Genomic DNA, 26636 nt, shown 5'->3' with positions numbered 1-26636 from the left:
CTTCGCACAAAGAATACTTTCTAAGCGTTTTTACAGTTTGTTGATTTGCTATCAGTACGAGCCCTTGACTTCCAATCCACCCTATGAAAACCGCACATAAATAGCACTTCCCATTTCCCCAGTATTTGCGGTGGAAGTTTTAGGTGATCGACCCTGCATATACAGGGTGGTCCATCCATAGTGGCCGGGCCAAATATCTCACGAAATAAGCATCAAACAAGAAAACTACAAAGAACGAAACTTGTCTAGCTTGAAGGGGGAAATCAGATGGCGCTATGGTTAGCCCGCTAGATGGCGCTGCTGTAGGTCAAACGGATATCAACTGCGTTTTTTTTAATAGGCACCCCCATCTTTTATTACATATTCGTGTAGTACCTAAAGAAATAGGAATGTTTTAGTTGGACCACTTTTTTCACTTTGTGATAGATGGCGCTGTAATAGTCACAAACGTATAAGTACGTCGTATCACGTAACATTTCGCCAGTGCGGACGGTATTTGCTTCGTGATACATTACCAACTGCAGAAAAGGTCGATATCGTGTTGATGTATGGCTATTGTGATCAAAATGCACAACGAGCGTATGCTATGTATGTTTCTCGGTACCCTGGACGACATCATCCAAGTGTCCGGACCGTTCGCCGGATAGTTACGTTATTTAAGGAAACAGGAAGTGTTCAGCCACATGTGAAACGTCAACCACGACCTGCAACAAATGGTGATGCCCAAGTAGGTGTTTTAGCTGCTGTCGCGGCTAATATGCACATCAGTAGCAGACAAATTGCCCGAGAATCGGGAATCTCAAAAACGTTGGTGTTGAGAATGCTACATCAACATCGATTGCACCCGTGCCATATTTCTGTGCACCAGGAATTGCATGGCGACGACTTTGAATGTCGTGTACAGTTCTGCCACTGGGCACTAGAGAAATTACGGGACGATGACAGATGTTTTGCACGCGTTCTATTTAGCGACGAAGCGTCATTCACCAACAGCGGTAACGCAAACCAGCATAGTATGCACTATTGGGCAACGGAAAATCCACGATGGCTGCGACAAGTAGAACATAAGCGTCCTTGGCGGGTTAATGTATGGTGCGGCTTTATGGGAGGAAGGATAACTGGCCCCCATTTTATCGATGGCAATTTAAATGGTGTAATGTATGCTGATTTCCTACGTAATGTTCTACCGATGTTGCTACAAGATGTTTCACTGCATGACAGAATGGCAATGTACTTCCAACATGATGGATGTCCGGCACATAGCTCGTTTGCGATTGAAGCGGTATTGAATGGCATATTTCATGACACCTTTTAATGACGGTAAAGAGGACTGGGAAACCTACTTACAACGGCTGAAACAACATTTCACGGCTTTTCAAGTCACGGACGACTCCTTGCGGCGGTTGTTGTTTTTGTCTTGGGACTCTCCGGACACGTTCTTTCTTCTCCGCAAGTTGGCACTGTTGTCCGATCCTGTGGCTCTCTCTTTCCAGGAGATCTGCCTTTTGCTGGTCCGATTCTGAGGGGTCAGGGATTTTCTCTTCCTCGTGATGACTGGGTGTTGTGTGATGTCCTTAGGTTAGTTAGGTTTAAGTAGTTCTAAGTTCTAGGGGACTGATGACCATAGATGTTAAGTCCCATAGTGCTCAGAGCCATTTTTGCCTTTTGCTGACAAACTATTATTCCCAACGCTACGATGTAGTCGCCTCTCGCCTGGAGTTCCACTAGTACCATAAACACCCTGGTCAATCGTATCGTTCCTGGGTCACGGACTTGCAAGGTCTCGAACATTACGGAACATTACGGAAGGCGAACTACTCGCTGTTGAGAGGAATGTCGTTACAGTATTGCCAAATGCATTGAGGTTGACAGACATCATTTTGAGCATTTATTGCATTAATGTAGTATTTACAGGTAATCACGCTGTAACAGCATGCTTTCTCAGAAGTGATAAGTTCATAAAGGTATATGTATCACACTGGAACAACCGAAATAAAATGTTCAAACATACCTACGTTCTGTATTTCAATTTAAAAAACCTACCTGTTACCAGCTACCCGTCTAAAATTGTGAGCCGTATGTTTGTGACTATTTCAGCGCCATCCATCACAAAGCGAAAAAAGTGGTCCAGCTAAAACATTTATGTCCGCAGCTCGTGGTCTCGCGGTCGCGTTCTGGCTTCCCGAGCACGGAGTCCCAGGTTCGATCCCGGCGGGGTCAGGGATTTTCACCTGCCTCAAGATGACTGGATGTTTGTGTTATCCTAATCATTTCATCATCATTCATGAAAGTGGCGAGATTGGGCTGAGCAAAGATTGGGAATTTGTACGGGCGCTCATAACCGCGCATTTGGGCGCCCCACAAACCAAACATCATCATCATCATAAAAAATTCATATTTCTTTACGTACTATACGAATATATAATAAAAATGGAGGTTTCTATTTAAAAAAAAACGCAGCTGATATTCGTTTGACCTATGGCAGTGCCATCTTGCGGGCCAACCAAAGCGCCATCTGGATTCCCCCTTCAAGCTGGACAAGTATCATTCTTTGTAGTTTTTTCGTTTAGTGCTTATTTCCTGAGATATTTGGCCCGGTCACGATCAATGGACCACCCTGTATATTTAAGAACGTGACGAACCCTAGACGTTTGTTTCAGCGCGAATGCCTTAATATCGCCTGGCCTTCTACGGGGAATCAATAATTTGCGAATAGCGATTTATGAAAGGGGTTAATGAAAGCGTGACGCTGCTTGCGATAAATTGGTAATTTAAGTCGGTGAGGGACAGTGTCCGGATGGCCGAAGCGGTTAAGGCAGTCGCTCATGAGAAGCGATAAGTCTCGGTTAGAGTACCGATCCGGTTGCGGCTACTGCACAGTGCCGTAGTTACCAAGGTAAAGCAGTGTTTCGACATACATTGAAACCTAACACACCTTTACGCTCCCCCCTTTCTCCCCAACTAGCTAGCAGCCACAGACGCCAACTACAATTTCCACGTTTATAGTTTCAACCGCAGGGTCAACTGAATTATTTTGTACAGGTGGCAGTGCACTAACAGATTTGCTCAAAAAGATTTATTAACAAATAGCCCACACAGAATTAAAAAATACCGTTCTTTTGAAACACAACTACCTGTTTGTTCTGGAGGAGTAATTAGAGCTATTGGCAGGGGAAGTCAAAAAATGGTTCAAATGGCTCTGAGCACTATGCGACTTAACTGCTGAGGTCATCAGTCGCCTAGAACTTAGAACTAATTAAACCTAACTAACCTAAGGACATCACACACATTCGAACCTGCGACCGTAGCGGTCACGCGGTTCCAGACTGAAGCGTCTTTAACCGCACGGCCACACCGGCCGGCTGGCAGGGGAAGTCAAATTCATTCCATATTTTTAGATATCCAGAAGACTTTTGACACCATCCCCCACACGCGGCTTCTAATTAAACTGCGTGCCGATGGAGTAGTGTCTCAGATACGAAAGTCACTGAAAAACACGAAATCCATACATATTGTATATAGGTATGTATGTATGTTCCACATCCACCACAAAACAATGGACATATTTCTACAAAATTTGGTACAATATCGCATACTATCTGAAAATCATCGCTGTTGGGATAAGAACCACTTACCTATCTAAGCTGTGAGGGTGAGGGTGAAAAGCAGTGTAGCCAAAGACAAGCTAATACCCATACTTTCGTCATCCAGTATTTGAGAATGAGAGCTCTTAGAGACTTATAACAAACCTTAGATATAATTTCAAACGTTTATGGAACTTCTTCTCGCTGGCGACACCCACATAATAATGAAAGAAAAAAAGCTTATCGGTTAGTACATTTTAGTTTTTCATGCAGTAAAACTGCTACATGAAGTACGACGTTTTAATTTATTACTTCTTTACTACTAACTTCATATACTAGCGACACATTTTTCGGACGACGTTATCATGCAATACTGGATGTAACAGAAAAATTATATGATTGTACGACACAGAGTTAACAATATTATGACGTCTTAAACAGTGAGATGTGTGAAAATCTACAGCATCATGTAAGATTATTAAATTTATTACTTCGTTGCTACTAACTCTATGCGCAACACTTTTCGCAAGCAGTATACAAGTCTGCCGCAGTATGTACGTAGAAAAATATATCATCGAAAGACATGTAGCTCAGGAGATATGTCGTCAAATACTGAGTTGTGAGAAAAACGTTTTAATTTATTATTTCTTTACTTCTAACTCTATTAACAATACATTTTGCAGACAGTAGCCACACATTCCATTGGATGTACCTACAGAATTATATCATTGTACGGCTCACGGTTCAGGTGATACGACGTCATAATTATTGATCTCCACGAAAGAGAAACTGCAGGGCGAAATTCGTTAGAAATACAGGTGAAATAGGTGTACATAACTTGTGAAATATTTTAAATGCATGTGAAACATGTTTCACATGTGCTTACATGGACAAAGTCAAGGTTCACAAGTTCATCCATTAACCCCTGTAACGATTTCAACCAAATTTAGTAAACATAGTAGTTACACTCTGGAAAGATATATTGTTGGGTTAAGAACCACCAGCCTTCTATTCGGGTGAGTGTGAAAACACAGAAAGAGAAGATGGGAGCAGGAGATGGACAGACAGTGAGGGGTAAGAACGAGTTGGACACAAATAGGTGGGAGGAGGAAATGGAAAGAGAGAAGGGTAGGGGAAATGGACAGAGAGAGGGGAGAGGAGGAGATGGACAGAGAAAGGAAAGAGGAGGTGGTTGACAAAAACTCGGGGAGGGATAGATAAGCACAGGGGGACGAGGAGATGAAAAGACAGAAGGGGAGGAGGAGACGGACAGAGAAAGGGAAGAGCACAGGATGGACTGACAGAGGGTAGAGGACGAGGTGGGCAGAGAAAGGAAAGAGAAGGAGTTGCACAGGGAGAGGGGGGAAAAAGAAATGTACAAAGAAAGGGGGAGGAAGGGGAGGACAGATGGGAACGAAGCAGATGGACATAGAGGGAAGGAGTAGATTGAAATAGAAAGAGGTGAGGAGGAGATGGAAAGAGTTAGGGCCAGGAGAAGATGAACAGAGGGGGTGGGGTGAAGGAGGTGGACAGAGAGTGGGGGTGGAGAAAATTGACAGAGATGGATTGATGGAGGTGATGGAAAGAGAGAGAAGGGGAGGAGATCTGGTACCGTGCGCCTCGGAATATGAATCCGTGTCAGACGTCATGGACGTCGAAGACCCATAGAGGTCTCTGCACCATCGCACAGTAAGCTGTGGCGGCGCGCGCCTGCTGGCCCGCTTTTAGTGTGAGGGCGCCACAGTGGAACACGTGGTCCCAGAGGCCAGTAGCGGCGCCTCCGATAGCGTACTCAAGCGTCTGCCTCTCGATCAGCCAGCCAGACTAATCTCGCGTACGTCGGTTTACACCTCGCTTCGCGCTAGACAGCTTATTTCCTTGTTCTGTGTACGAGTAGACGTGTTTGCTTCCTTGTGACTCAGTTGTTCGATCTTGTATTCGTTCTGTCCTTCGTTAGTCGTGTCCGTCCTCTCCCATTGTGTTGTTGTTCGCGGGCCTCTCCGCGGGTCCCGCCGCGCTTTCAGTCATTGCTACCCCGCGACCTTCCTGGTCGCAGTTACAAAATTTTGGCGATGAGGTAAACGGTGGTCATTTTTGGTATGGAGGCGAAGTTGGTCTGTCTGCTGGAGCAACAGCAGCAGCTCATGCAGCAGCAGCAGCTCTAGTTAGACACCTTACAAAAGTCGCTGCAGTTGCTAACGGACAAAGTCGATGCCCGGGGCGCGTTACCGCACCAGCTTCAGAGTCCTCGGGTGTCTGATGCTTTCCCGCGTCCGCCGTCGTTTCCACCTTTTAATGACGGTAAAGAGGACTGGGAAACCTACTTACAACGGCTGAAACAACATTTCACGGCTTTTCAAGTCACGGACGACTCCTTGCGGCGGTTGTTGTTTTTGTCTTGGGACTCTCCGGACACGTTCTTTCTTCTCCGCAAGTTGGCACTGTTGTCCGATCCTGTGGCTCTCTCTTTCCAGGAGATCTGCCTTTTGCTGGTCCGATTCTGAGGGGTCAGGGATTTTCTCTTCCTCGTGATGACTGGGTGTTGTGTGATGTCCTTAGGTTAGTTAGGTTTAAGTAGTTCTAAGTTCTAGGGGACTGATGACCATAGATGTTAAGTCCCATAGTGCTCAGAGCCATTTTTGCCTTTTGCTGACAAACTATTATTCCCAACGCTACGATGTAGTCGCCTCTCGCCTGGAGTTCCACTAGTACCATAAACACCCTGGTCAATCGTATCGTTCCTGGGTCACGGACTTGCAAGGTCTCGAACATTACGGAACATTACGGAAGGCGAACTACTCGCTGTTGAGAGGAATGTCGTTACAGTATTGCCAAATGCATTGAGGTTGACAGACATCATTTTGAGCATTTATTGCATTAATGTAGTATTTACAGGTAATCACGCTGTAACAGCATGCTTTCTCAGAAGTGATAAGTTCATAAAGGTATATGTATCACACTGGAACAACCGAAATAAAATGTTCAAACATACCTACGTTCTGTATTTCAATTTAAAAAACCTACCTGTTACCAGCTACCCGTCTAAAATTGTGAGCCGTATGTTTGTGACTATTTCAGCGCCATCCATCACAAAGCGAAAAAAGTGGTCCAGCTAAAACATTTATGTCCGCAGCTCGTGGTCTCGCGGTCGCGTTCTGGCTTCCCGAGCACGGAGTCCCAGGTTCGATCCCGGCGGGGTCAGGGATTTTCACCTGCCTCAAGATGACTGGATGTTTGTGTTATCCTAATCATTTCATCATCATTCATGAAAGTGGCGAGATTGGGCTGAGCAAAGATTGGGAATTTGTACGGGCGCTCATAACCGCGCATTTGGGCGCCCCACAAACCAAACATCATCATCATCATAAAAAATTCATATTTCTTTACGTACTATACGAATATATAATAAAAATGGAGGTTTCTATTTAAAAAAAAACGCAGCTGATATTCGTTTGACCTATGGCAGTGCCATCTTGCGGGCCAACCAAAGCGCCATCTGGATTCCCCCTTCAAGCTGGACAAGTATCATTCTTTGTAGTTTTTTCGTTTAGTGCTTATTTCCTGAGATATTTGGCCCGGTCACGATCAATGGACCACCCTGTATATTTAAGAACGTGACGAACCCTAGACGTTTGTTTCAGCGCGAATGCCTTAATATCGCCTGGCCTTCTACGGGGAATCAATAATTTGCGAATAGCGATTTATGAAAGGGGTTAATGAAAGCGTGACGCTGCTTGCGATAAATTGGTAATTTAAGTCGGTGAGGGACAGTGTCCGGATGGCCGAAGCGGTTAAGGCAGTCGCTCATGAGAAGCGATAAGTCTCGGTTAGAGTACCGATCCGGTTGCGGCTACTGCACAGTGCCGTAGTTACCAAGGTAAAGCAGTGTTTCGACATACATTGAAACCTAACACACCTTTACGCTCCCCCCTTTCTCCCCAACTAGCTAGCAGCCACAGACGCCAACTACAATTTCCACGTTTATAGTTTCAACCGCAGGGTCAACTGAATTATTTTGTACAGGTGGCAGTGCACTAACAGATTTGCTCAAAAAGATTTATTAACAAATAGCCCACACAGAATTAAAAAATACCGTTCTTTTGAAACACAACTACCTGTTTGTTCTGGAGGAGTAATTAGAGCTATTGGCAGGGGAAGTCAAAAAATGGTTCAAATGGCTCTGAGCACTATGCGACTTAACTGCTGAGGTCATCAGTCGCCTAGAACTTAGAACTAATTAAACCTAACTAACCTAAGGACATCACACACATTCGAACCTGCGACCGTAGCGGTCACGCGGTTCCAGACTGAAGCGTCTTTAACCGCACGGCCACACCGGCCGGCTGGCAGGGGAAGTCAAATTCATTCCATATTTTTAGATATCCAGAAGACTTTTGACACCATCCCCCACACGCGGCTTCTAATTAAACTGCGTGCCGATGGAGTAGTGTCTCAGATACGAAAGTCACTGAAAAACACGAAATCCATACATATTGTATATAGGTATGTATGTATGTTCCACATCCACCACAAAACAATGGACATATTTCTACAAAATTTGGTACAATATCGCATACTATCTGAAAATCATCGCTGTTGGGATAAGAACCACTTACCTATCTAAGCTGTGAGGGTGAGGGTGAAAAGCAGTGTAGCCAAAGACAAGCTAATACCCATACTTTCGTCATCCAGTATTTGAGAATGAGAGCTCTTAGAGACTTATAACAAACCTTAGATATAATTTCAAACGTTTATGAAACTTCTTCTCGCTGGCGACACCCACATAATAATGAAAGAAAAAAAGCTTATCGGTTAGTACATTTTAGTTTTTCATGCAGTAAAACTGCTACATGAAGTACGACGTTTTAATTTATTACTTCTTTACTACTAACTTCATATACTAGCGACACATTTTTCGGACGACGTTATCATGCAATACTGGATGTAACAGAAAAATTATATGATTGTACGACACAGAGTTAACAATATTATGACGTCTTAAACAGTGAGATGTGTGAAAATCTACAGCATCATGTAAGATTATTAAATTTATTACTTCGTTGCTACTAACTCTATGCGCAACACTTTTCGCAAGCAGTATACAAGTCTGCCGCAGTATGTACGTAGAAAAATATATCATCGAAAGACATGTAGCTCAGGAGATATGTCGTCAAATACTGAGTTGTGAGAAAAACGTTTTAATTTATTATTTCTTTACTTCTAACTCTATTAACAATACATTTTGCAGACAGTAGCCACACATTCCATTGGATGTACCTACAGAATTATATCATTGTACGGCTCACGGTTCAGGTGATACGACGTCATAATTATTGATCTCCACGAAAGAGAAACTGCAGGGCGAAATTCGTTAGAAATACAGGTGAAATAGGTGTACATAACTTGTGAAATATTTTAAATGCATGTGAAACATGTTTCACATGTGCTTACATGGACAAAGTCAAGGTTCACAAGTTCATCCATTAACCCCTGTAACGATTTCAACCAAATTTAGTAAACATAGTAGTTACACTCTGGAAAGATATATTGTTGGGTTAAGAACCACCAGCCTTCTATTCGGGTGAGTGTGAAAACACAGAAAGAGAAGATGGGAGCAGGAGATGGACAGACAGTGAGGGGTAAGAACGAGTTGGACACAAATAGGTGGGAGGAGGAAATGGAAAGAGAGAAGGGTAGGGGAAATGGACAGAGAGAGGGGAGAGGAGGAGATGGACAGAGAAAGGAAAGAGGAGGTGGTTGACAAAAACTCGGGGAGGGATAGATAAGCACAGGGGGACGAGGAGATGAAAAGACAGAAGGGGAGGAGGAGACGGACAGAGAAAGGGAAGAGCACAGGATGGACTGACAGAGGGTAGAGGACGAGGTGGGCAGAGAAAGGAAAGAGAAGGAGTTGCACAGGGAGAGGGGGGAAAAAGAAATGTACAAAGAAAGGGGGAGGAAGGGGAGGACAGATGGGAACGAAGCAGATGGACATAGAGGGAAGGAGTAGATTGAAATAGAAAGAGGTGAGGAGGAGATGGAAAGAGTTAGGGCCAGGAGAAGATGAACAGAGGGGGTGGGGTGAAGGAGGTGGACAGAGAGTGGGGGTGGAGAAAATTGACAGAGATGGATTGATGGAGGTGATGGAAAGAGAGAGAAGGGGAGGAGATCTGGTACCGTGCGCCTCGGAATATGAATCCGTGTCAGACGTCATGGACGTCGAAGACCCATAGAGGTCTCTGCACCATCGCACAGTAAGCTGTGGCGGCGCGCGCCTGCTGGCCCGCTTTTAGTGTGAGGGCGCCACAGTGGAACACGTGGTCCCAGAGGCCAGTAGCGGCGCCTCCGATAGCGTACTCAAGCGCCTGCCTCTCGATCAGCCAGCCAGACTAATCTCGCGTACGTCGGTTTACACCTCGCTTCGCGCTAGACAGCTTACTTCCTTGTTCTGTGTACGAGTAGACGTGTTTGCTTCCTTGTGACTCAGTTGTTCGATCTTGTATTCGTTCTGTCCTTCGTTAGTCGTGTCCGTCCTCTCCCATTGTGTTGTTGTTCGCGGGCCTCTCCGCGGGTCCCGCCGCGCTTTCAGTCATTGCTACCCCGCGACCTTCCTGGTCGCAGTTACAAAATTTTGGCGATGAGGTAAACGGTGGTCATTTTTGGTATGGAGGCGAAGTTGGTCTGTCTGCTGGAGCAACAGCAGCAGCTCATGCAGCAGCAGCAGCTCTAGTTAGACACCTTACAAAAGTCGCTGCAGTTGCTAACGGACAAAGTCGATGCCCGGGGCGCGTTACCGCACCAGCTTCAGAGTCCTCGGGTGTCTGATGCTTTCCCGCGTCCGCCGTCGTTTCCACCTTTTAATGACGGTAAAGAGGACTGGGAAACCTACTTACAACGGCTGAAACAACATTTCACGGCTTTTCAAGTCACGGACGACTCCTTGCGGCGGTTGTTGTTTTTGTCTTGGGACTCTCCGGACACGTTCTTTCTTCTCCGCAAGTTGGCACTGTTGTCCGATCCTGTGGCTCTCTCTTTCCAGGAGATCTGCCTTTTGCTGGTCCGATTCTGAGGGGTCAGGGATTTTCTCTTCCTCGTGATGACTGGGTGTTGTGTGATGTCCTTAGGTTAGTTAGGTTTAAGTAGTTCTAAGTTCTAGGGGACTGATGACCATAGATGTTAAGTCCCATAGTGCTCAGAGCCATTTTTGCCTTTTGCTGACAAACTATTATTCCCAACGCTACGATGTAGTCGCCTCTCGCCTGGAGTTCCACTAGTACCATAAACACCCTGGTCAATCGTATCGTTCCTGGGTCACGGACTTGCAAGGTCTCAGCCGTCAATGTGATTTGACGTGCACCAATCAGCAGTGTAAGGCTTCGTATGCCGACTCCCTGATCCGGGACGTGGTGGTTCAGCTGGCTCCCGGCCCTGAGGTCCGTACTGTGACGTTGAAATTCGACAACCCCTCCTTGGAAGAGATTCTCCGCATAGCCCTTCCTTTGAAATTGCTCAAGCGGCTAACGAGCGTCTTATGGCGCGACCGCAAGTGGCAGCGATCGCGGCGTCACGACGGGTTCCGCCCTCGCGACGTCGACGTGGCCCGGCCGACAGGGGCCAGCGCCGTCGGGACTCCTCGTGTTCCCACATCTCTATGGCGTCGGCGCCTTTGGTCGCCCCTCGTCGCCGGTAGCGCGGCCCACTTCCATCTTGCCCACAGTGCTTTACTGCACATTCTCGGGCTGATTGTCCCCATCGTTGGAAAACGGGCACGCTGTGTAACAAGGAGGGCCACATCCAATCGGTTTGTCGTAGTCGCTCGATTCGATCCAGTCCTGCACCTCCTGGGCCTCAAGATACTGTCCATGCTCAGCAATCGGTCGTCCCACAGGATGACCCATCAGCGGAGAAGCTTTTCCTCACGCTCCGCATTTTCACAGAGGATTCAGTTTTCAGGTCGACACTGGGGCCACCGTCTCCCTGATTAATATGGCGACATATACACGGTTGGGCTCTCCTGCGTTGTCGCCTCCCTCCCGCCGTTTGGTCGCCTACGGAGACGGTTCCATTCCCCTTCGTGGGCAGTTCGTCGTCCAGGCGACGTACAAGCGTGTTCCACGGCTCCTTACCCTCTTTGTCGTCGACTATCCGTCAGCTTCGAATACTTTTGGCCTGGATGCGTTTCAGCCTGTTTGGCTTTTCAATTTCCGACGAAGTTAAGGTCGTGTCCACGGCTGTTCCCTTTCAGGACTTGAACGATCTGTGTTCCGATTTTGCGTCGTTGTTTGCACCGGATCTCGGATGTGCTTCCGGCTTTCAGGCGCACATCACCCTATGGCCAGATGCACAGCCTCGCTTTTTCCGGGCCCAGCCCCTTCCGGTGGCCTTACGGCTAGCGGTCAAGCAGGAACTTGATCGGCTCCAGGCCGCTGGCGTGCTGGAACTTGTAACTTACAGTGCATGGGCGACACCACTGGTGGTCATACGGAAACCCAATGGGTCCCTTCGGCTGTGTGGGGACTTCGGCGCTACAGTCAATGCTCAGTCCCTCGTTGACACTTACCCCACTCCCCGACAGGAAGACCTTCTAGCCAAGCTTGCCTGGGGAGAGTATTTTTCCAAGATCGATCTGGCTGAGTCATACCACCAGTTGCCCTTGGATGCCGAATTTCAGAACATCATGTTTATCAACACGCCTTTCGGATTGTATAATGGCAGGGAAAGCGCTTCTGAAGAAGAGAAATTTGTTAACGTCTAGTATATATTTAAGTGTCAGGAAGTCGTTCCTGAAAGTATTTGTATGGAGTGTAGCCATGTATGGAAGTGAAACACGGACGATAAATAGTTTGGACAAGAAGAGAATAGAAGCTTTCGAAATGTGGTGCTACAGAAGAATGCTGAAAGTTAGATGGGTAGATCACATAACTAATGAGGAGGTATTGAATAGAATTGGGGAGAAGAGGTGTTTGTGGTACAACTTAACAAGAAGAAGGGACCGGTTGGTAGGACATGTTCTGAGGCCTCAAGGGATCACAAATTTAGCATTGGAGGGCAGCGTGGAGGGTAAAAATCGTATAGGGAGACCAATAGATGAATACACTAAGCAGATTCAGAAGGATGTATGTTGCAGTAAGTACTGGGAGATGAAGAAGCTTGCACAGGATAGAGTAGCATGGAGAGCTGCATCAAACGAGACCACCACCACAACAACAACAACAACAACAAGTACAAGCGCCTTCCCTTTGGTGTCTCTTCGGCGCCGGCCATTTTCCAGCGATTCGTGGAGCAGCTTACACAGCCTATCCCTGCATGTGTGAATTATCTGGATAACATCTTGGTCACTGGGCGTTCCCGCCAGGAACATTTGCAAAACCTCAGCGCCTTATTTCACGCTCTGCAGTCTGCTGGTCTACGCTGTCGGCTGGACAAGTGTTGTTTTTTTCAACCGGAAGTGGAATACTTAGGCCACTGGCTTAGCAAAGATGGCATTCCCCCTTTGGGTCGTAATGTCGCGGCCATTGAGGCCCTTCCTCGTCCGAAGGACTTACCTGAACTGCAGGTGTTTTTGGGCAAGATAACTTATTACTTAAAGTTCTTGCCCTATGCTGCCTCCGTTGCTCAACCCCTCAATCACTTGCGTCGCAAAGGGTTGTCTTTTGTTTGGACTCCTGCCTGTGACCAGGCTTTTCTCCATTTAAAGGCGATGCTGAAGTTCGCCCCTTGCCTTACTCCCTTCTCTCCGGACCGCCCCTTGTTTGTGGCAGCTGATGCGTCGGCATACGGCATTGGGGCCGTCCTCGCGCACCGGGATGCCGATGGCTCCGAACAGCCCATCACTTATGCCTCTAAGACGTTGACCCCAGCACAACAGAACTACTCCCAGGTTGAAAAGGAGGCCCTGGCGCTCGTGTTCGCCGTCCAAATATTTCACACCTATCTCTTTGGGGCAACGTTCACCCTCCTGACGGGCATAAACTCTTGGTTACACTTTTCGGTCCCCACTCTCACCTTCCCGAGCGGACGGCTCAACGTTTCCGGCGCTGGGCATTGTTTTTACATAATTACGCTTACACCATCCGGTATAAGCCCACTGCCCACCATGCTAATGTGGACGCTTTGTCACGTCTCCCATCAGGCCCCGATCCTGCCTTTGACCAACAGGAGGTCCTCTGCTTTCACATTGGTTCCGCCCGCCAGGATGCGCTGGACAGTCTTCCTCTTATGACTGCTGACGTTGCTGCGGCTACCCACCGCGACCCTGTCTTCCAGCAGGTTCTCAACTAAGTGGTCCACGGGTGGCCATCCCATGTTACTCGTCAGATGCAGTCCAATTTCAGCCCCTGGCGCCACCTGTCCCACAGACTCACCATGGTCGATCATGTCCTTCTGTTGGCCACGGAGTCGGATGCCCACCGGGTGGTCATCCCTCCGGAATTGCAGCTTCAGGTGCTCAGTTTGTTACACCGCAGGCACTGGGGTATGTCCCGTATGAAGGTTTTGGCTCGCCGGCGTGTGTATAGGCCCGGCATCGATGGAGATATTGAGCGACTGGTCCGTGGGTGTATTGTCTGTGCGCGTCACCGGGCAAGCCCCCCTCAGTCGTTTGCACCCTGGCCTGTGCCTCGCCGGCCCTGGGATCGCATCCATATCGATTTTGCCGGCTCATTTTTGGGGTCCATGTGTCTACTCATCGTTGATGCCTACTCCCAGTACTCATATGTCGTCCGAATGGCATCCACCACCACGGAGGCTACACTCATGGCCCTGGCCCAGGTTCTCGCCACTCAGAGCCTGCCCCACACGTTGGTCTCCGATATTGGTCCCCAATTCACAGCATCCTCCTTCCACGACTTCTGTCAGGCCAATGGTATCAAACATATCCGTAGGCCCCCTTTCCACCCTACGTCCAATGGCACGGCGGAGAGGCTTGTCCGCAGTTTTAAATACCAGTTGACTAAGGCGGTCGACACATCTTCAACCACGTCTGCTCTCACCCTGTTTTTGAGCGCCTATTGCACTACGCCAATTGACGGACGCAGTCAGATAGAGATCCTTCATGGGCGACAGCCGCGGACCCTGCTCCATTTGCTAATGCCGTCCTCCTCCCGCCCCCACTCCCGGCCCTCGCAGCGGTAGGTCCCTGGCACGGCCGTGTGGGCCCGCTAGTACGGGCGCAAGGCGGGTTGGACGCCCGCCACGGTCGTCGCGGCCCACGGGCGGCGTGTGACGTCGGTGCAGACGTCGAAAGGGTTGGAGCGCCGCCATCATAATCAGCTCCGCCCTCGTGCTGCCACGGGACTCGGGCCACCGCCTCTTTCCCTACCTCCTTCAGGTACGGACGTGGTTCTCGAGTCACCGCCCCAGTCCCCGGTTGCCGTCTCCCCGCGGGCCTGCCGCCGGCCCTCTCCGCCCCCGAGTGGATCGGCGGCTCCCTCCCCCGGCCTGGACTCTGAATCGGCTGTCATGGATACCTCGGGCGTCCCTTCCTCCCCGCCAATTGCGGTTGATACGCCCAGTTCCTCTTCCCACTGCCGCCCACCTGGGCACCGTCCGGGTCATTTTCACCCCTACGCGCGAGTTTCAGGTGGGAGGGATCTGGTACCACGCGCCGCGAAATTTGAATCCACGTCAGACGTCATGGACGTCAAAGACACATAGAGGTCTCTGCACCATCGAGCCGTAAGCTGTGGCGGCGCGCGCCTCCTGGCCCGCTTTTAGTGTGAGGGCGCCACAGTGGAACACGTGGCCCCAGCGGCCAATTGCGGCGCCCCCGATAGCGTACTCAAGCGCCTGCCTCTCTATCAGCTAGCCAGTCTAATATCGCGTACGTCGGTTTACGCCTCGCTTCGCACTAGACAGCTTACTACCTTGTTGTGTGTACGAGTAGACGTGTTTGCTTCCTTGTGACTACGTTGTTCGATCTTGTTCTATTCCTTCTGTCCTTCGTTGGTCGTGTCCGTCCTCCCCTTGTGTTGTTGTTCGCGGGCCTCTCCGCGGGTCCCACCGCGCTTTCCGCCATTGCTACCCCGCGACCGTCCTGGTCGCAGTTACAACAGGATGAGATTGGCTAATAGAAGATTGGAACAAATACGTACTAGAGCAACGCTCAGTATTCAATTAGTATCTTAATAAAGGAGATATTGAATAATGCGCATAAGTCATTTCCAAATCGTTTTCGAATAAAGAAATTGTATTTCTACTTTTTTCGATGCTCCGTGTATTCGTGAAAATGTGTATTTAGCCACAAAAAAAGACTTAAAAATTCATAGTGAAGGCACACTTACCTCGCAAATCAATATTGTATTCTCATATCATTAGAAAATTTTGATCCAGTTACCAAGGCAAATATTAAGTTTATTTTTTAGAAGTACAATAGTTTCAAATTATTGACTTTTTGCAGAGGTGTATATTTTCGTGACAGCATATTACATCCTATTTCACTGTTGTACAAGTATCGTTACAGGCAAATGCCGGGATGGTTCCTTTGAAAGGGCACGGCCGACTTCCTTCGACGTCCTGCCGTAATCCGATGAGACCGATGACCTTGCTGTTGTGGTCTCTTCCCTCAAACAATCCACACAGGCCGTGCATTATGAACAGGTGCTCGATCGTGTTGACAGGTGCAGTCGCCATCCCTGAACTGCTCTTCAACAGTGGGAAACAAGAACTTGCTTAAAACATCAATGTAAGCCTGTGCTGGGATAGTGCCACGCAAAACAACAAGGGGTGCAACCCCCTTCCACGAAAAACACGACCACACCATAATACCACCGCCTGCGAAATTTACTGTTGGCATTACACACGCTGGCAAATAACGTTCACCAGGCATTCGTCATACCCACACCTTGCCATCGGATCGCCACATTGTGTACCGTGATTTGCCACTCCACACAACGCTTTTCTACTGTTTAATCGTGCACTGTTTAAGCTCCTTACACCAACCGAGGCGTCGTTTGGCACTTACCGGCGTGATGTGTGGCTTACGTGCAGCCGCTCAACCATGAAATCCAAGTTTTCTCACCTTCCGCCTAACTGGCATAGTACTTGCAGTGGATTCTCATGCAGTATGGAATTCCTGTGTGATGGTCTGGATAGATGTCTGCCTATTATCCACTACGACCCTCTTCAACTGTCGGTGGTCTCTGTCGGTCAACAGACGAGGTCGGCCTGTATGCTTTTGTGCTGTACGTGTCCCTTCACGTTTCTACGTCACTGTCCCATCGGAAACAGTGGGCCTAGGGATACTTGGGAGTGGGGAAATCTCGCGTACAGACGTATGGCACAAGTGACACCGAATCATCTGCCCACGTTCGAAGTCCGTGAGTTCCACGGAGCGCCGTATTCTGCTCTCTCACGATGTTTAATGAGTACTGAGGTCTCTGATGTGGAGTACCTGGCAGTAGGTGGCAGCAAAATGCACCTAATATGAAAAACGTATGGATTTAGGGTTCCGGATACTTTTGATCGCATAGTGTATGAAATTACCGTGATATTATCCTGAGAAATCTCTAAAAGTTTGTCCTTGGAGTTTGGGATTACTCTGAATATATACGGTGCTGCACGTTCAGGACAAAGTATTTAGGTAGTATCTTATGAGTTTTCTGGTCTCTGGAGAACGTCTTCATACAGTCGATGGAACTAAGGAGAATGTCTGGAGAGAAAAAAGCTAGTTTTCCATTGGTGCAATTACGCGTTGCACTTTGAGGTTAGTTTACAGGATTGCCATGGAAAAAGTAGAAATTAGAGCTTTAAATAAAAGAGATGAGACTATGAGACTAAAAGGCCTAAATATTGTTCTGTGACTTCACAGTGAACGAGAATTAGTTTCAGAGGTCAAACAATTTGTACGACGATGCAAAACACATGGCGAAGTATCGTACGTTGATCGTTGTTATCGCTACAGGCTGGTTTCAGAGGCAACAGCATTCGAATTATAGATGATTTGCTGAAGTTACTAAGTATGGCCACTTACCTAGGAGATGTGCTGATATTGGCTCTTTGCGGTCGACAATGTCGTCGCCATAGTAGTTGGCGAGATGGTGGCGAACAACAGCGTGGAGCATGATGTATAGTGGTTCTACTTGTTCGTACAGCCTGAACACTTCTTCCTCCAGCAGCCGTGTGTCTAGTTCTTCTCGCCAGCATTCCCCCATGTCCATGTAATCTGAAACAAAAATTATGTGTGCTAGCCGGTCCTAAATATTATGCAAGAAATTCATGCGTCAGTATTTAACGTACTCGGGAAACGGGTCTGGAACCAACTTTCACAGAACTGCTGAAATGCCCGATGTTTGACAACGTTACGGTATCAACAATAAAGACTGCCTCAAAAGCTAATAGACGTGACTCATTCGCAGCACATTGCTGATGATTTCAGTGGCATGGCCTCGAAAGCCTGAATAAAAACAGACTGCTTTCAAATCCCATACCATGCTAAAGAGCTATCATCCAGAACTAGTATTTTTAGATATTTTGTCTGGAACATTAGTTGTCACTTCGTGTGACCCCACTTCCAACCAACATCACTTTGCATACACTGGAACCTCCATTTGTCTGAACGCGACTTCTTACATCACTTAAAGATAAGTTCGTAGAATTTTTTAGACGGCGTTAGGTCTTCACGTTTAAGTCAAGATTTCCACCTACAGCTACATCTATACTCCGTAGAAAGGCGTGTAATGGAAGATAGTATTAGTTCCCTGTTCATTCGTGAGTAGTTATTGTGATGAGCGACTGTCCTTGATCTTCTCTATGAGACTGAATTTCTCTGATCTTACCATCATGTTCATTTTGCAAGATGTGCGTGAGAGGAAACAATGTGATTCCTGAGAATTATTGGAGCACATGCTCTCGGAATTTCAGAAGTAAACCTCTCCATGTTTCACAATGCCTTTCTTGTAGCGCCTTCCACTGACGGTTTATTAACATCTCCATGACGCTGTCGCGCTTTCCAAATCAACCTGGGAAGAACGCGCCTCTTTTCATTGGAATCAACTCTATTCCCGCAAGCAATTCTGCGTAGTAACGTCCCAGTCTGACTATAAATATCCAAGAATCGACAGAACATGGGTTTTGTTAGCTACACTTTTTAGAGGTGTATTACAAGGAGTCATCAAAAAGTTTGCGTTCGAAGGCCATGAGGCAAAATCGCAGTGAGCATTGAGGCAATCATCCCACCGACGCACCAGGATGAAGATACCCGATTAGTAAAATACCGTGTCCTGCTGCGTGAAGAAGTCCGTAACTGCCTGCTCCACATCCTCGTCCGATGAGAATCGTCGACCATTCTAGGCCTTTTTTAAGGGACCGAAGGCGTGAAAATCGCATGGAGAGAGGTCAGCACTATAGGGCGGGTGCTCCAGTGTCTCCTACGCTGGAGTAACTTCTGCGATACGGGGACGTGCGTCATCATGAGGCAGCAGCACTCCTTGCCGTAGTTTTACGGGCGTTCACCTTAACTGTATGCCGTAATTTCTCTAGCGTTGCGCAGTACGTTTCCCTAGTGATGGAGGCGCCAGATTCCTTGTGATCAATAAGCAATGGTCCCTGGTAATCAAAGAACAGAGTGAGCATCACCTTTCCAGCAGATGGCTGGCTCTTGAACTTCTTGGGATGAGGGAACGATGGCTGACACCAATACATCTTCGACGCTTTCGACTGTGCTGCCGAGTAGTGGCGTCGAAGGAATGTGTTGCCATCAACAGCTTGCCGCACCATTCCACAACAATGGTTTTTGGCAGGCATGCCGCACGATACACATCCTTCGTTTTCCAGTGAATGTTTACACATGTTTGTCATTCGGCAGTGAAGGAAAAGATAACAGAACGTTGGTTCTGTTTGGAAGCATTTGGTAATAACATCGGCACGGTTCGCGTTTCAGCGTTTACCGCACGTATGTCGGAAAGACATACTAATCCATTGCCTAAACGTCGGTACTTTATACCCGAATCGGAATCGTACTACGTTGCATATACGCTGCAGCAGTGCCATCAAACGTAAAGTTTTGATCGCCCCTAATACGATTCGTTACGACCTTTCCAAACAATTTCAGCGTGGCATCTGGTTTTTCACTTGGTTGTTTTATTTTAGGGAGATACTCATAGATGTTTTAACGCTGTTACTACTTCCAGTGAGTTACTGCTAATATTGTTATTGAAAAATAATCGTCCTTTCCGCCAATTTATGTGCGGTACGTTACGTTTATATCGGTCGAGCGTAAATTGCCTGTTCGTGCACCAACTGTCGATCCTTTGTGGGTCTTCCTATATTACAGTTTTCTGGTATTTTCCTCATCAATACAACACCATCACCTGTGAAGAGCCTAATGGAGCTTCTGACACTATTCATCAGACCGATTATACAGTATGTACCGTGAACAGTTATGAGCGTGTTAGTTTCTCTTGTTGTACTTCTGCAGTTACTTGACGCTTTCAGGAATCCAAATAAAGCCGGTCCAATAAGATGAAGACGCAAATCAGCATCAGCAAAGATTGAGTACTGTGTTTAACACAGTGAACTAACTTTAGACCAGATATGATGAACAGTATGCTTTAAATACAGTCGGGGACAGAATTCGCGAGACACCTCGTCTCATCGTTAAGCTGAACTCCAGAACTTTATTGTCTGTGAACACAGACATGTAAGTAGACCAAGTGCTACCAACATACTGTCTACATACGTGAAGTCGAAAATCTATCCAAGCATTGGTCAGACTCATTTCGATGATGTCGGAGAATATATTGCTTCTGTTTACTTTCTCTCTTATTTTTATGTGTTGTGATCAATAAACTACGAAAAAACACCATTTACTATGCACTGTACTAATGTAAATGAATTACATCTTATCATGTTAACTTTAAGAAAAATCTCTTTTAATAAACCAGAGTATTAGCAGCATAATACGCATGAACCATGGACCTTGCCGTTGGTGAGGAGGCTTGCGTGCCTCAGCGATACAGATGGCCGTACCGTAGGTGCAACCACAACGGAGGGGTATCTGTTGAGAGGCCAGACAAACATGTCGTTCCTGAAGAGGGGCAGCAGCCTTTTCAGTAGTTGCAGGGGCAACAGTCTGGATGATTGACTGATCTGGCCTTGTAACATTAACCAAAACGGCCTTGCTGTGCTGGTACTGCGAACGGCTGAAAGCAAGGGGAAACTACAGCCGTAATTTTTCCCGAGGACATGCAGCTTTACTGTATGATTAAATGATGATGGAGTCCTCTTGGGTAAAATATTCCGGAGGTAAAATAGCCCCCCATTCGGATCTCCGGCGAAATACCCTCAGACTTCGAGAAGAATATAATAATTCCAATCCCAAAGAAAGAAGGTGTTGACAGATGTGAAAATTACCGAACTATCAGTTTAATAAGTCACAGCTGCAAAATACTAACGCGAATTCTTTACAGACGAATGGAAAAACTGGTAGAAGCCGACCTCGGGGAAGATCAGTTTGGATTCCGTAGAAATGTTGGAACACGTGAGGCAATACTGACCTTACGACTTATCTTAGAAGAAAGATTAAGAAAAGGTAAACCTACGTTTCTAGCATTTGTAGACTTAGAGAAAGCTTTTGACAATGTTAACTGGAATACTCTCTTTCAAATTCTGAAGGTGGCAGGGGTAAAATACAGGGAGCGTAAGGCTATTTACAATTTGTACAGAAACCAGATGGCGGTTATAAGAGTCGAGGGGCATGAAAGGAAAGCAGTGGTTGGGAAAGGAGTGAGACAGGGTTGTAGCCTCTCCCCGATGTTATTCAATCTGTATATTGAGCAAGCAGTAAAGGAAACAAAAGAAAAATTCGGAGTAGGTATTAATTTTCATGGAGAAGAAGTAAAAACTTTGAGGTTCGCCGATAACATTGTAATTCTGTCAGAGACAGCAAAGGACTTGGAAGAGCAGTTGAACGGAATGGACAGTATCGTGAAAGGAGGATATAAGATGAACATCAACAAAAGCAAAACGAGGATAATGGAATGTAGTCAAATTAAGTCGGTTGATGTTGAGGGAATTAGATTAGGAAATGAGACACTTAAAGTAGTAAAGGAGTTTTGCTATTTGGGGAGCAAAATAACTGATGATGGTCGAAGTAGAGAGGATATAAAATGTAGACTGGCAATGGCAAGGAAAGCGTTTCTCAAGAAGAGGAATTTGTTAACATCGAGTATAGATTTAAGTGTCAGGAAGTCATTTCTGAAAGTATTTGTATGGAGTGTAGCCATGTATGGAAGTGAAACATGGACGATAACTAGTTTGGACAAGAAGAGAATAGAAGCTTTCGAAATGTGGTGCTACAGAAGAATGCTGAAGATAAGGTGGGTAGATCACGTAACTAATGAGGAGGTATTGAATAGGATTGGGGAGAAGAGAAGTTTGTGGCACAACTTGACTAGAAGAAGGGATCGGTTGGTAGGACATGTTTTGAGGCATCAAGGGATCACAAATTTGGGATTGGAGGGCACCGTGGAGGGTAAAAATCGTAGAGGGAGACCAAGAGATGAATACACTAAGCAGATTCAGAAGGATGTAGGTTGCAGTAGGTACTGGGAGATGAAGAAGCTTGCACAGGATAGAGTAGCATGGAGAGCTGCATCAAACCAGTCTCAGGACTGAAGACCACAACAACAACAACAATACGCACTTTTGGCATCGAAACAATCATTGATCCGTAAAGTTCACAGTCATAATGAAGTCGCGTTACGGGACTACCACGAAAGTATACAAATGTAACAGTAAGAGTAGATACATTACGGTATGTAGATAACAAACCAGTCAGTGCCACCTTTAAATCAATACAATTTGTAACGGTAGAAACAGTAGGCGTAACTAGTGTGCGATTCAGAGATTTTTTAGCTTTAGATCTGCAGGGTACAGAATCAATGTAGCGATAAAACTTACGGGAGAGGTGCCTTAGGATTTTTTTACTAATTTTCGAGCTGCCTGCTAGTGGTTCTTCCACAGAATAGGCTAAAATGAAGTTCTTCAGCTTGAAACGCAAACACTTTATCGCTAAGCTAACACATTACATCAGACACCACTCCCTTGTTGCGAAAATGATGGCGTAGACGGAGAATTTGCAACGTAAATGGCGAAGTAAGCTGAATTTCCTGTTGGAACGAGTTACTTGGGCCACTGTGTCATCCCGTAAGTGAGAATAATCCAGAATACTGAATCTAAATCACAAGAAAATATCGACTGAATTTACCAGGATAATTCTGAATCAGTCCGGGAAGTCACTATATTACTTTTACTACTATTATTGCCAAACGTATTCCACGCTCATTAGACTAGTGCAGGGAGAATACGTTCGTTCAGCCGATGTGTTTCTTGAGCTCACTGGAACTGGGGAACGCCGCCCTTTGAAGACGCTATGACGCTGGCTGCCTCTGTATTGACTTGGAGAAATACCTAGTTTAGGCAAATGAGTTTTATTCGAATTTCTGTAAGTGTGAACTGGGTCTAAGGCTCAGTTAGGAATAATGTCAAAATGCACAGACTGCATCTCGAACATCATAAATTCAGAGCAGGAAAATAATGTATTCGGATCTACTCTTCAATAGCTGTAGTAGGTATTTTTGTTTTCCTGCCTTAAGCAAAGTGCAAACAACAAAATAACGCTCCGGAAGGGAATCGCTTTTTTAGCATCGAAAGACACTGATTAAGTTATGAGTAAATAAAATCCAGGTTAATATTATACACTTGAAGACATTTTTCCTTATGAGTGCTTGCATTGGCACCACTCATAATATATAATAACACAAACGAAAAGACAATATAACACTGTTCGGAGTTATTCGCGTTTTGCAATTGAATTTAAGAAGCAACGAACAACATACAATTTCGAACCACAAAAGCAAACCATGCAAAAAAATCTTTCGTAATGAACGAAAAATAAGACTCAAAAGCACAAAAGAAAACTGACCAAGTGAATCGTTGCAACGCAAGTTCGATTCCACCTTCTAATAACATGAATGGAGAAGTAGTTGTCATGAGAATATGAAACGAGGAATAAAAAGAGCTGACAGTAATGTGTCGAACATGTCATTCTTAAGCAAAACTCTCATTCAAAAGGACGAAAAGTGTCGCGTAATCGTATGGTTGCCTTATAACTGCTGGTGATGCTTTGAAAATAAAACCGAAAAGCGCCTAATGAAGACCTTTCCAAATTTCAGGGAGCTTAAAACAAATGAAAGCAACAAGTTGAGGTTACCCCCTGTGACAGAATGTCTATGCAGTACCTCGCGGTTAGTGCATTTTGCTCCTAGTATATTTCCCAGTTGTTTCACTTTAACAATCCCTCTGAGCTATTATTACAATGATATTAGAATTACGGAGGTGTAATTTTTAAAACAGACTGCTGTGTTAAATATTACGGCACTTGCAACCTAGCCTGACTCAACAGGCAATGAAAATTGTTGCTTCATCAGGTACAACAATTTGCATTAAACCAAGCGTGTCGGTGGCGTTGTTTCCAAGATCATTGTTTCGAATTATTTTGCTCAATGATCAAATCCAATCTTATGTTACTTTTTTCTTTTGTCGTCACGCAAGTATGTGCCGTTAATGACGTCAATATTTTTGTGACATCGAGAAATACAATGGAATAATTTACAAAAGGAATGAGCACTTCAGATGTTATTAAAATTAGATTTTATGTTAAAAAATTTTATACAACCATATACAAAAAGTGTTTTTTTAACAGAACTGCACACATTACTGCGGAATTACTTTTAATAAACACGTCGATATTCCGATTTCATCGACAATCGGGTCTTCGTATAATGAGGAGTAGCTTTTCCCATCCCACGAGTTATTCATGTACCGAATTGGCTCCATTTTTACGTAAAGTCACAAAACTCCGTCCAGAAAGAGATGATAGGTATTGTTCATGAGCTTTGAAAATTTTGTCGCTGATTTGTACTCATTATGATGCCATTCCATTGACTGATTTACGTTTTGCGGGACTCGAGAACAAAATCTGCCACTGATATCATGGAGACAAACAAAAAAATTAGTAACAGTTTTCCGGAAAGTGATATTCCGCTCTGGGCAGTGTACGAGTGCGTTACTTCACAAATGCAAATTAGCTATTGCGGTGGAAGACCCAGTTGACAAGCAGAGGACTGACTTGAAATAAACATAAAATAATCAATGTGTGGGTGTTACATCGTTTTACAGAGTCTAGAAACAATGGACATGTGGTTGCTACACGAGCACTATGGAAATGGCCAATAGCAGCAGCAGACTCATTACTGTGAGAAATTTTTGAATTCACAGTTTCAAACACTTGGTGCGCTTCATTCAAAGGCAAACTCAGAATTTGGCAGCGACGTGTCACCACATACATCAGCACCAATGCAAAGCTAACGTTTGATAAATTATTGGGAACAGCAAGATTTTTCCAAATTCAAACGTCCACAATGATCCCTGATTTCAGCCCTCTGATCTTACGCAGAAACGGATCCATTTTAGCGCATTATTGACTCGTGGGTTGTGCACACAGTGGTCTGTTTATCAATGAAGTCGGAATGTCGCCGTGTTCATTAAAAGTAACTCCGCCAAAGTGTATCCCGTTCAGTCAGCCACACGACGCATACTTGAACTGACAGGTGAAGAACTACATTCGTCCATTACAGAAGTGCCCTAGATTCTTCGCATAGCCAACGGAAATCACAAGTAGCCACGCAATTAATAAAATACTTGCCTGGATGCAGGCTCCAACCATCAAGACGATGCTTTGATATGCTTGGTTTGCCGATCGCGAAGTATTTAGCAATCTTAACTAAGTTGGTCTTCCTAATGATAAGCACATTAAAGAATGTGGTTGTGGTATATGTGCCATCACACGTTGCTGGTAATGCTTCAATATTTTATGCTTCGAACGTTTTTACCATCGATATCGCCCTGGGGAATACTCTGGATCTCTTGAAGTGTGAAAGTAAAAATAAAAGCAAAATTTGTTATGCTACAATTTATCTGTTTTTTCTTTTTAATTACTATTAGTAACACAAAGTTATATAAGATTTGTGACGATAAAATCTTATTTCAATAACATTTGGAAGGCTTATTTCTTTTGTAAATGATTCCATTGTATTTCTCGGTGTCACAAAAATACTGATGTCACTGATGTCACATACTTTTGCGACAAAAATAACAATACATTGAATTTCAACATGGAACGCAAAAATTTGAAACTGTGATCTTATCCACTACGCTGCAAAATCTCTTAGTGTAACACCATGCCTGCAAACTGATGCAGTATCATTGAAAGTTTGACTGTCATTTTCTCGGACAATATTGGTTCTTGGCACCTGACACAAAATAAGTCTTCCCTCATTTTCTACCTTCTTTCGCCAAGCGAAGTTTCGACTGTGTAAGAAATCTATAGCGGGTCCCTCTTGTAAGACTTAGTTTCAGAAATCTGCTGATATAACTCCAAAGCCGTGCATGGAACATGGAATTCTTGCAGTATTTCCGCACCAGAAACATAGCTCGACCAGTCCCTACAGGCCCCAAATATCTGTCTTGAGTAACTAACATATTATCAAAATTAATCACCGTTTCTCTGATGCCTCAGAGCTACTACCCTAATATCAGGCTTTTTAAAGTTATATTAAACCGTATAGACTTCGTCGAAACTGACATGTTTCATTTCCTGTTATTTGTGCACATTAATATTCTCTCTTTTTGATCTGAAACAATAAGGGGGTGCAAGAAAAGTAGTGTCTCCGAACTATTATGTGCAAACTCTTAAAACTGGCTTAAATAAAATAAACATTATTAACATTCTGCAACTTTATTCTTCAAATCTGTATATTTGCAGCCATTTTCTGCAAGAAGCCTCAGAATTATAGCATGTCAAATGGTGGTGTGTACTGTAACTACGTCGGTGCAAGAGAAACTGCGTGCTGTTGTCAACAATGCCAGGCCCCACACGAGCGCTGCGACATCTGCAAAAATCCGACGCCTTAGGTTCACTGTCATCGAGCATCCTCCATACAGTCCTGACTTGGCCCCATCTGGTTTTCATCTGTTTCCAGAACTTAATAAACA

The 26636-nt window shown here is 45.5% G+C and overlaps 1 protein-coding gene across 1 annotated transcript in view; it reads right to left on the bottom strand.

The window, feature by feature from the left end:
* The window catches only part of LOC124722980 (angiotensin-converting enzyme-like), a 418907-nt gene that overhangs the window by 92716 nt on the left and 299555 nt on the right, over positions 1-26636 (bottom strand). Inside the window, exon 5 of the mRNA XM_047248150.1 lies at positions 17554-17745. Within this exon, the coding sequence (XP_047104106.1) occupies positions 17554-17745 (192 nt within the window). The remainder of the gene's footprint in view (positions 1-17553; positions 17746-26636) is intronic.

The sequence above is a fragment of the Schistocerca piceifrons genome, chromosome X (genome assembly GCF_021461385.2).
Source record: "Schistocerca piceifrons isolate TAMUIC-IGC-003096 chromosome X, iqSchPice1.1, whole genome shotgun sequence".
NCBI classification, from domain to species: domain Eukaryota; kingdom Metazoa; phylum Arthropoda; class Insecta; order Orthoptera; family Acrididae; genus Schistocerca; species Schistocerca piceifrons.
This window is presented reverse-complemented; position numbering and strand designations above follow the sequence as displayed.